An 11,169-nucleotide genomic window follows, 5' to 3' on the forward strand; every position below is an offset into this window, starting at 1 on the left:
GTGTGACTCAAAACCGGTTGTAAGTCCTAAGATACGTATGCTTAATATTTGGGTCTGATCTTTTGATGTCCCCTAAGACGCTAAATGGTAGTCGCAAGCGGGAAGTTTGTCTTAAGTTCGGCCTATGATGACGTATTCACCCTCCCACCAGTCGAAAGCCTACGCGGGACCGTTGGCCCATCCCACCTTCCTTACGGCGATACCAAGAACCTTTATGATACGTAGCTCAGGCTTGTTTTTAAGTATTACATTAGCCAGGCCAGCCGCTCTAAATAAATAAAGTAGCTAGGCATGCGCTTCTTTCTTACTTCTACTTCCCAAGCCCAACATTTTATCTCGCAACTCTTATTCTTCTCCTCTTCCTCGTGTAACCTTACGCCTAAAGACATCTATAGACCACCAACTAGACTTTTATTTCATACAACTGCATTTACCAAAATGCCTACCTACATTGTAACTATATACCTCCCCACGGCATCATAGATGACGAGTCGCTTGGATGGTGTTGCTCACTGCCTAATAGGTTACCTGCAAGGCGTCTGCTAGCGACGAGGAAGTGGCCGCAGCAAAGAAGCATGCTGAGGAGCAGGGTGGTAAGATCGGCCATGAATACAAGCTTATCAAGGGCTTCTCGTGTGTAACCCCTTGTCCATTTTCTATACTCTTGCATTTCTTGTTATATGTTGACATGTAATTTAACTAGGGTCACGTTTCCTAATGACGCCGTAACGACATTGGAATCCCACGAGCATGTTCAAGCGGTTGAGTTGGACCAGGAGGTGAAAACTCAATAATTGACTCGAGGACGCGATGAGGGGCAATTAGGCACTGCAAAGGTCACTTGAATGATATGATACGATACGAGGGGTCGGGCTATGGAGCCACGGGTACCACCTAAGGATAGACCAGAAAGCTTGACTGGACTTGGCTTATGCAGCTCTTAAGAATAGTAGATGGATATTTCTTAAATCTATTACCTAAACGATCCAGATCTCATATTTATAATTGAAATGCGAAGTTTTACGATTTCATTTTGTATGTTTGCTTTATACAATCACCTTATACATTTCATTAATGACGACTACCTAGGTAGGTACATATGGGCAGGTAGGAGTACTAGTAGGTACCTCCAGGGCTGTCTACTTTGGCATTTAGCTTCAAAGCAAGCCTGAAGAGTCCCCTAAAACGGCCAAGGCAAGATCGGCAAAATATAAAAGGATAGATACGATCCCTTATCAATCCAATTTTGCTCACTGACGTCGTTATGTTTCCGGGGTTTGTTAGCTCGTGACTCTTCCCGACACAATCAAAATCCCGACTATATCCATTTTCCCTTATACATATATCCTTGCTTTGATGACTCCAACCAGGTCCAACATATTATAACACACCTAAACTATACATACGTATTTCTTTCTTCCTCTCTCTTCCCCTTCTACTCACCGCTATACATAAAACCACACAATGCCGCCATGAGTAGATTATTTAGGCCGTTGCGGTGCTTGCACGCGCCCAATGCCTCGATTATAAGACGCAATGGGTTGAGATCGTGTTACTATTCGTCACATGCTACAACCACAGAGAGCCCCTCGTCAACCACATCACCGTCGGAACAGAAATGGTCCCATCCGCCTAGTACCGCGACGGTAACCGACGACGAGATTGCTGACCTCACCAATAAACATCAGCATCCATTGAGCCTTGCTGACCTGGTTAGGTATGTTAACTAATATTATCATCACGACCCTGGCGATAAAGGAGTATCTATATACCATATAGAAAGAAAGAGTCAATATATAAGCTGCATGTAACTAATACACTGTAACAACAGACATGGCCGACCTCCCCTTTCCGCAGAGGCCCTCTATTCCTCCGCCAACTTCACCCTCTCACTCCTCCCAATCCGACTAGCCCACCGGATCCAAGCACTACGCAACCTCCCCTTCATCGTAGTCTCAAACCCGAACATTTCCAAGATCTACCACAACTACCTACACTCCCTCTCCACCCTCCTCCCGTGGAAACACCGCACAATCGCCAACCTTGACGCCGAAATCCGGTTCACCTCCGTCCTAGCAGAACTCGTGCACACGCACCAAGACACGATCCCAATCCTAGCCAAAGGCTTCCTAGAATGCCGGCGCTACATCTCGCCACAAGAAGTAACCCACTTCCTAGACACCCACCTCCGAACCCGCATCGGCACACGTCTAATCGCCGAGCAACACATAGCACTACACTACAGCAGCCTCCCACACTTCGACCCCTCCGCCTCCCCAACGCCCTGTCCCGAACACCCATCCTACATCGGCGTAATCGACACCGCGCTCTCCCCCTCCGCAGTCGTAGACTCATGCGCCGGCTTCGTAGCCGATATCTGCGAATTAAAATACGGGGTTCGCCCACACTGGATCATAGACGGTGAACCAGACACCACATTCGCCTTCGTACCCATGCATTTAGAATACATCGTAACCGAGCTTCTAAAAAACGCATTCCGAGCCACCGTCGAAAACGGGCGGAATCGTGAACCGGTCGTTATAACCATAGCCCCGGAACCACCGGATGCAGGACCGCCGAGAGTTACGCTGGACCCGCCGGCGGGGGATAAAGGCGCGTTTAAGAGCGATGCGATTAAACCCCTCGATGACAATGCACCGGGGGTAACGATTCGGATTCGGGATCGTGGGGGCGGGATTGCGCCGGAAGTATTGCCGAATATTTGGAGTTATAGCTTTACTACATTCAGCGAGGAGGAAGATATCCCGACGAACGGTGGTGGAGGAAATGGTGCTAGCGGTGGGGGTACGGATGCGCTGAATGTTATATCGGCAGCGGGCGGTGGTGGAAGTTCGATTGCGGGCTTGGGGTATGGATTACCGCTTAGTCGCGCCTATGCTGAGTATTTCGGCGGTGGAATCGCGGTGCAGAGTTTATATGGCTGGGGTACGGATGTGTATCTCCGGCTCAAGGGCGTGGGTAAGATTGATGATGCGATAGTTGGGTGAGCTTATGTCCATGATGTCTGCGTAACCTGGCGTGGAATAGGAGAGTCTAGCATGTGTTCTTACCTAGGTATCAACAGTGATTTTTTATGATAACGAAAGCTGGGCGTGCATATGCATGGATAGGTAAACGCATGATTCGATGGCTGTATATAGGAAAGGTTTTATATATCAAATTACTTCTACTCCATGTGCTTCTGCATATTAGTGAGGAACGATATCGTTGATGCTGAGCTGTTCAGAGAGGTTAAAGATAACGAAATGTACATATAAATACACGCCTCTAAGAGGAAACATTACCAGACATAAACGAAGCGAGCACATTTTATAGCGCGTATCTTATTCGTATACGAAGCTTAATTATTAATTTTAATTTTTGGTATTAGTACCTAGTAGTAACGCTCACAATCCATAGTAAAGAAAGAGCCGTAAGTGATGTATATGCGACGGTATGCAAGTGACGTTGTAAATAAGATATCCGAGAACCACCATATCCTATATCCAAGATAGATAACATTTAAACGGAAAGGGAAAAAAAGCAAAATACGGTTGCATAACCTCGAACCCGGCCATATTATACCAACACCATGACTAAAACATGATGGTTTTCTTTTGTACCTAGAGGCTATTATGGTTCGTCTGTTCAAAAACGCCAACTTGGATAAGATTCTTTTTTAGATAAATCCAGACCCTCCCTAAAACCCGCCAGCATCATATCAAACATGATCAACCTGAGTTGCTTGCTATATTTACACCTTTATTAGCCCACGTATTTTCCTGTTTAGCCGGTTGTAGATGGCAAAGATGACGTGACTACATATTAGCCAATTCGTTGTCGATTTGACGATCTAGGAATGACTTCCTTTCGCCTGACAACTCTGTTTGCAACCGTTGTTCGACCAGGGCGCGCACTTGTTTCTTAGTTACTGTGTCAAGGTCGACTTCTCGGAGTACGGATTGAATTGCCTCGATGATCATGCCGTCATCGGGTCCTAGGTGCCCCCGTTGGAAGTCGAAAGAGGTTGTGGACTGGTGGCCTTGACCTAGAGGTGGTCGGGCGCCACCACCATAACCAAGAGTCATATTGGAAACGCGATGCATATCATGTGGTGAATTATTAGATACAGCACGAAGGTTGGTCATGCTTGGTCTATGAATGGGTGAATCTTGGTAAGGCGATTGCATGCGCTGAATGTCTCCGAACGAAGCGGTGGATTGCCGGTGGATTGGGTTGTCGGTGTATGGACCATAGGTAGACTGACGGGACATGTTCTGGAAGGGAGCAGGGGATTGAGGTGGCATGAATCCACCACGACCTTGAAGGCCGGTAAGGACGGAAGGTTGTCGGACTGAAGAGTAGACCGACTTCATGTCGTCCATCTCGTATGTGTCATCGTATACATCATGAATTTTCTCGCTTTGAAGTCCGCGACGTCCAGGCAGATTGTTCATTGTAGCATAATCATCCCAACGTTGTAGGGGAATGGATCGTGGGTCGAAACCCTCGTCATCCACTGCAACAACTTGCTTACTACCCTTTTCACCGATAACGATACGTGTGTTACCCCAGGTAAAGTTGTCTTGGTTCCAGAACGAGTAGATGGGAAGAATAAAGGAGTAAACAGGGAAGGCGATGAGGTAGATAATCATCCATCCGACGTGTTGCCATTGGCGCTTGAGAATGAAAATTAGAGCCTGGAGACCATAAACTGCAGCTATCATAGCAATAGAAACGACTGGGAGCGGGCCAGTGTGAGAGGCAATTCGGTAAATCAGGTAACCCAAGTAAACGCAAGTGGCCGGAAGGATGACCGTTCCAGTAAGATCAATGAAAACGATGAAACGCATTGAGAAACAACAAAAACCGCACATGTCCTTGAGCATAATCAACTCAGCTAAATTGTGAAGAGTTGAGTTGATCCACCGACGTCGCTGAGAAAGAAGCACACTCCATTTCTCAGGAGCAGCGGTTTGGCAGTATGCGTCAGGAATAAACTTGTACGACATGCGAGGGAAATGTTTCGTCATCAAGGTAGTGAGATATCGATCCTCACCAAGGGCTAGAAGGTTCTTCTTGTGGAGAGTGTCGACGTTGCAAATACTGTACTCCCTAATGACGTCGTCGGAAATAATCAAAGGCTTGCCTCTATCCGCAGTGCGCAATCGGTACATTGAGAAACTGCATGACATGGTTAGCTAAAATGGTCAGGGTCGCGATGTAAAGAGCAAACTTACCATCCAGGGAGACAAGTAACACTGCCGAAAAGGGATTCAAAAGCCTTCGCCAAGTGGTGAGAGATGTAGTACTCGTAGACTTGGATCATACTCCACCAAGACCGTTCTTCATTCTGTAGACCCGTCTCACCGCAGATACCGGCGATCTTCGAGTTGTTGGCACAAGCAGCAACAAGACGGTTAAGAGAATCCTCTCGGACGCAAGTATCGGCATCGATCATCAAAAGGTATTCGTAAAGTTCAGGGTCGACACCAATAATGTTATTGATTTGATGGAACATCTCGAGTTCAAGGGGATTCATCGGAGAACGGTGGTGAACGCGGTTCAAGAAACTCATTGCCAAAATCTGTGAGTCACGCTTACCACGGTTACCAGGCTTAGCCTTAGACTGCTCAGATTCCTTGCCCACTTTGACCACAACGATGTAAGGAACGACATTGCCCTCATACTCATAGAGACCGGAATAGACCTTGCCGTAGTTAAGTTGCTCACTACCGGTACCAACAGACTTGAAAGGCAAGGCCGGAGGATCAACTTTAGGATCAACTCCAAGGATATCCAAAACAATCTTTGGGGTAGGTCGGTCATTGCCTTCACCGACGATGACACCGTCACAGATAACACAGATAAGCTTCCTCTTATTGTCATACTGCAGTGCTGTAAGAGAATCCAATGCCTTCCGCAAAGAATCTTCTCCTTCGGTATACGCTGGGACTTGGCAGATAACGAACTTATCCTGAGGAGCGGGACGCCGTTTAGAGCCAAATTGCAGGGCTGAAAGGAACTTGATGAGAATAACTGCGCAGATGACAATGGCGAAGGCGAGGAGGATATAGTTGTTGGCTTGGCATCTAGCTGACTGCCGGAAGTCGGGAATACCGACGTAAAATGTCTCCTTGATACAGTTGAGACTGTTCAATTTCAAAGCGAGGGCAGTTTTGTTTCCTTGAGCGGAGGAAATTTGATTATTCCAAGTACTGGTGACATCACCTCCTGGGTTGTCCTTAATCGCATCAATCATATCAGTATCCAAGAAATTGTACTGAGCAAGGTTCTTGTAGTAGTCAATGGTAGTGAAGTAGTCCGTAAGATCATAAATATTATCTTCATAAGTAACCCACATGTGGTTGTTGTTTTTACCATCGTCTCGCACATTGTTCAGATCCCAGACCAAGTCTCCGTGGTAGTATTCCTTGATCTTTGGCTGGAAGGTATCCCTGTACCAGGTAGCACTTCTTAGCTTGGATGATTGATCAGCTTGGAAGTATCCGGAAGTATGTATACCCTGCGGCAGCGTAGGAGTGTCGTTCTTCTGTAGTTGTATGGTTTCGGGGACACCCAAGCCAGGGCAGGTGAGCGGAAGAGGAGCCACAAAGTACTCATCCAAGTTCATGCCGGCAAATTGTTGCATGAGATCATTGGTCGTCTCAATGTTGGTGTCACTGTGTTGCAGCCGCCAGAAGTTCGTGATATCGTAGACTCTTCCGTGGATACTGACCCAGAAATCATCGGCGCCTTCATGATAGCTAACTTCACTTTGAAGCCATGCCTTATCGAAATTGGGACAGATAAGTGTGCCCAAGGCGACAATCCAGAATACAATGAAAGCGTTGAGTAAGAAGATGATGAAGACCAGGACAAATTTCTCTCTCCAAGCCATGCGAACATCGGGTCGCTTCATTCGTCCAACGTATCGGAGCAAGAAAGAAGGAATCCAGAAGGTCAAAGCCCAGACAAAGCCGACCCAAATACGACGAGTGAGGGTAGTATCACTTGTCTCAACATGCTTCCCCTGTGCATCCATTGGGTCAAGACTGTTGATGATTTCGCCATCGGCATTATAGAATACTTGGTCACGGTGCTGATCACCCTTGCTGCCCAGACCGTAGTCACCGGTGGTAACATTACGCATAGCAGAGGGCACGACTGAAGGAGCCCTCATCTGACTTTGAGCAAACGTGAGCTGGCTCTGATTGCGCTGGTGGTTCATCATAAGTTGATCTCGGCTGCCGTCAGAGTGATGGTCAGGAATCTGGGGAGGGAAGAACCCGCTCCCATTGGAGAAACCTGTTTCGAGGCCAGGGGTATTGAATGGATTTACAATATTCCCCATAGGCATATTGTCTTGGGGCGGCTTCAGGTCGAGCATGCTCTCAGCTTCCCACCAAGCAGTCTCTCGCATCCAAACCCTCTCCTTGCCTATAACAACTTCGCCGTTACTCCATCCTCTCTCAAGAATCCAAGTCTCGATACCATCCCGGCCTTCCCTGCAACCCAGGGGACTGAAACGTTGGGTAAATTCATCCAAGTCAAAATCCGCCGTGAAATCCAGATTCTTGTTGCGGCGATTAGCCCATTCAGGTAATCTCCAAGCACGGAGTTGGCGAGATACTGTGCCAGCTGACCAAGCAGATGTGATCGAAGGTAGAGCTGCTAGACTGGCTGGTGTCTCATCGGTCGGATGAAGTGATAGATGGTACCACACACGGCTGGCACTTAAAACTGCGGGGAGATCCATTCGTGCATTTTGGCCTAGATTGATACCTCGACCTGGGACGGGGAAAAGGAGCTTCTTCAGGAAGCCATCATCGTCGCCAGCAAAGCCGGCCTTTTCGAGAATTTCTTCCCGCTTTTCAAGTTCGTGCTGCCTTGCTCGTGCTACCGGGCCGTTCATGATGCCTAGATCTGGTGCAACATCGGCAACGCTGTTTTGCATTTCTCGAAGAACTGAACTCCCCACACCCATAGCATTAACTCCGTCCTCTTTCATTTCAGCGTTGATACCCAATGAGTCGTCGAAGATGCCACGCATCGCGATAGCTTTCCCAAGGTTCGCATCCGGGATTTCGACAACAGTAATACAAACGGTATCACCGTTATCTTCAGCCGATGGTGGTGAGTTACGCCCGTCAAGCGATTCTTGGCCATCACGAATGCGAGACATCTGCAGCGCAATGGTCTCATTTGCCTTCGTAACTACCCAATCCACTAACGCCTCATACAGTCCACCAACTAGAGTTCGTCTATCATCCGTCGAGCATTGTCTTGCAAGAACTTCGGGGTCAAGACCAAGCAGCCCGCCGACATCCTCGCAAACGTCATCAAGAACATCGTCATCGACATTATAGTCCAAGGTATTACCAAGCTTGAGAAGGCCAGCGAGAGTCGAGATGAAATTTCGGTGAGCTGCGCCCTTAATTCCAATTTCTTTAAGGGCAGTTCGGAAATCATCGGCAGCAGCCGCATCATCAGCTGTGGGGAGATATGAGGGTGGGCTGTAAGTGCCGGATTTGGCTAGCAATGCATAGGTCGAGGCTGATTTAAGACCCAAAAACTCACGTTCGGCGGGCGTCGAGGCGGATGTTAATAGGTAGTAAAAGACGTCGAACGCACGATAGCCAGCCTCGGCAGGTATATCGAGTAGCCCCTTGACGGTGTCGATACCACCTTGTGACAGCGCTAAACTAGCGGCAGTCAAGTTCCCTGACAGATTCAGAGTGAGGGTCACTCCAAGAGCAGATTGCCGCGGCGTCGATGGGTTGTATGGCGTTACACATCGGATGAATGGCTTTATGACTTCGAGGGCAGTGAATAAAGACGAGGGGACGGCCAAGGGTAAGGACGATAGAAACGGGTTTAATAGTGAAGGTGTTGATTGATGGAGACATCTGAAATACCAATAAGCAACAATATAAACACACCAACATTATCAAGGCGAATACATACCCTAAGATGATGCAGCCATCTTCTGCCCGGCGCCTGGCATGTTCCCAAGCTCGAGCGGCCAAAGCAGAGTCTACGGTTCCTCCCGTCCTACCATCCGGCCCCATTTGGGTTGCGGTAAGCCATGTGTTAACCACGAGGCTTGTGCCTGCGTCTAGTCGATAAGGTTGAGACGATAGGTAGATGTTGTGAATATCGTTTAAGAGGGTAGTCGTCGAAACTTGAGAAGATTGTTGTCCAGCACCTCGGGGACCTCCCATTGAATCGGAAGCCACCGAGTACATGGACATTCTGGCTTGGTGATTAGCCATCGTGGACTCGCTTGAATCGCGATGTCCTGCCGGACAACCACGACAATCCTACGCCCTAACTTCACTACAAAATCGACAAGCACAGACGACAACGGCGGTGGACTAGAATCGATTAAGGTTATTCAGGCTAGTTGAATAAGCCAAGACACCGAATCTTTATGATATTATTAACGGGTTCGACGGGGAAATAGCGAATGTGTGTCGAATAAGTGACGAGTAAAGGTCCGTGATAATTGAGTTTCGAGGGGGTTTGATCGAGTGAAGGGGGTTCGCTGGGCAACAAATCGTGAATAGCGAATGGCACGAATCACTTCCCACTACAACCAAATCCTATAAAACAATTACAAGAGCGATAGTAATTATTAGAAACGATAGAATTATCGTGTCACCAGAGCGAGTGAAGTGACAGACAAGAAAGCAAAAATGGCAGTAAGAGAAGAAACGACAACAACGAGTTGATGCTTGCAACGGAGACGGAAGACAGTGAGACAGGAAGGCACTGTGGGATAATGCTCCCCTATGATGAAAAAAAGGGCTAAGAAGGGCTAGGGAATTGACATATGGTGAGATCGGGGCATCCGTAAAAGAAGGTACCAAAGATACAAAGCACAGTGCGACGGGATGTCTTGGCCTATATCTTAGAATAGTCTAGCGCGTATCTAATTTTTCCTCCCCCTGGGGAGGCTCTTAGAAGGAAGAAGGTGGACCGATCGGGTATACGAAGTACTTTGTAGATTTAGAAAGTTGGTACCTGTATTAGTACCTTTAGCACCTACGCTAACATCGCTAACATATTACTAGAGGCGTATGGTGCGGAAAGTGATAGTGTGCCCCCCTTTTAGCCCTTTAGCATTGAAGCCAGTGAGGTGCATTGATCCTTCTCTTTTTTTCGCTGACCCTCACAGCTGGGAAATCCCCTGGTCCCTCTCTGCAGACGCTCTAACTCCCAAAAGTGCTCTAGATCAGCACCAACACAAGGATACTATCAGGGAATTCACAGGTGATCATTGACCGATCAGTGATCGCTAAACTTGCTGATCGAGTGCGGACATACAGAGATTTGTATGTTTCTAGCTAAGGCAGCGGGCAACAGTACCACATATTAGCTACCATAAAGAGTAAAGAAAAAGTACAAAAACCGCAAGGAGCTGCTATGCAGGTTCGGAACGAAATTGACGTGGCGGCAACGAACAAATCGCATTGCATATAATTCGTTGGTTGTTTATCGCATGACGGATTGGCATGGGATGATTCGAGTTTAACACGACTAGCCCTGGGAAGCCTAGGAAGCCCGCGCGCGCGTGGTAACCGGTTGGACGGGTTGGTCAGAAGAGAGAGAAAAAAGGAGCGGGGACCAAGAAATACGAAGCGGCCAAATCGGAATAGGAACGACAAGAAATTCGACAGGTCGATAGCCTTCTCGAACCTGTTCGCACCACTTTTTTTTTGTTATGATTTTTATTTATTTTTATTTTATTCTTGTTCCCATCCAATCCCATCAATTCGCCACAGCCACTTGCATATGCATACATATAATACGCCATCATCAATACGAGCACAACCATTTTAGGGGGGTGATATTTTTCAAGGCAGCCGAGTCTCATATCTCAGGTTTCAACTTGGAAAGTCTTGTGAACAAAGAATTCCACTGCTACGCTACCCACTTTGAACGTATACATTTAATCAAGATTTAAAGATCAACGGCCTCGTTGACGGGTACAACGGTGGACAAGTTGACGGATGCTAGTTCAGACCGGCTTCGCGAATAACCTTAATATCGTACCCGACACAGGAAGAAAAAAAAGCTTGCTCGCGGCAATTGTCTTTTGAGTAACTCTATTCGTCTCATCTTGCGTCGCCTATGGAATGTCAGTCACCGACAGACTCAAATTAA

The 11,169-nt window shown here is 47.5% G+C and overlaps 3 protein-coding genes across 3 annotated transcripts; 2 read left to right on the forward strand and 1 right to left on the reverse strand.

The window, feature by feature from the left end:
* The first annotated feature begins 170 nt into the window (after window positions 1-170).
* F4822DRAFT_409429 (uncharacterized protein) lies at window positions 171-1,031 on the forward strand. The gene is made up of 3 exons (XM_051458656.1): window positions 171-453; window positions 524-633; window positions 704-1,031. The coding sequence occupies exons 1-3, from the start codon at window positions 292-294 to the stop codon at window positions 792-794; spliced, it is 363 nt and encodes a 120-aa protein (XP_051312022.1). The 5' UTR covers window positions 171-291; the 3' UTR covers window positions 795-1,031.
* Window positions 1,032-1,251: 220 nt separating this feature from the next.
* Window positions 1,252-3,559, forward strand: F4822DRAFT_409430 (alpha-ketoacid dehydrogenase kinase). Its single transcript, XM_051458657.1, has 2 exons — window positions 1,252-1,717; window positions 1,832-3,559. Exons 1-2 carry the CDS (start codon window positions 1,473-1,475, stop codon window positions 3,006-3,008), a joined length of 1,422 nt encoding a protein of 473 aa, XP_051312023.1. The 5' UTR covers window positions 1,252-1,472; the 3' UTR covers window positions 3,009-3,559.
* Window positions 3,560-3,818: 259 nt separating this feature from the next.
* On the reverse strand, window positions 3,819-9,275 carry F4822DRAFT_437886 (glycosyltransferase family 2 protein; the record flags this gene model as incomplete). Its single annotated transcript, XM_051462457.1, has 3 exons — window positions 3,819-5,184; window positions 5,241-8,909; window positions 8,968-9,275. 3 exons carry the CDS (start codon window positions 9,273-9,275, stop codon window positions 3,819-3,821), a joined length of 5,343 nt encoding a protein of 1,780 aa, XP_051312024.1.
* Window positions 9,276-11,169: the final 1,894 nt, after the last annotated feature.

Source organism: Hypoxylon trugodes (assembly GCF_022578975.1).
Source record: "Hypoxylon trugodes strain CBS 135444 unplaced genomic scaffold F4822scaffold_7, whole genome shotgun sequence".
Taxonomy (NCBI): domain Eukaryota; kingdom Fungi; phylum Ascomycota; class Sordariomycetes; order Xylariales; family Hypoxylaceae; genus Hypoxylon; species Hypoxylon trugodes.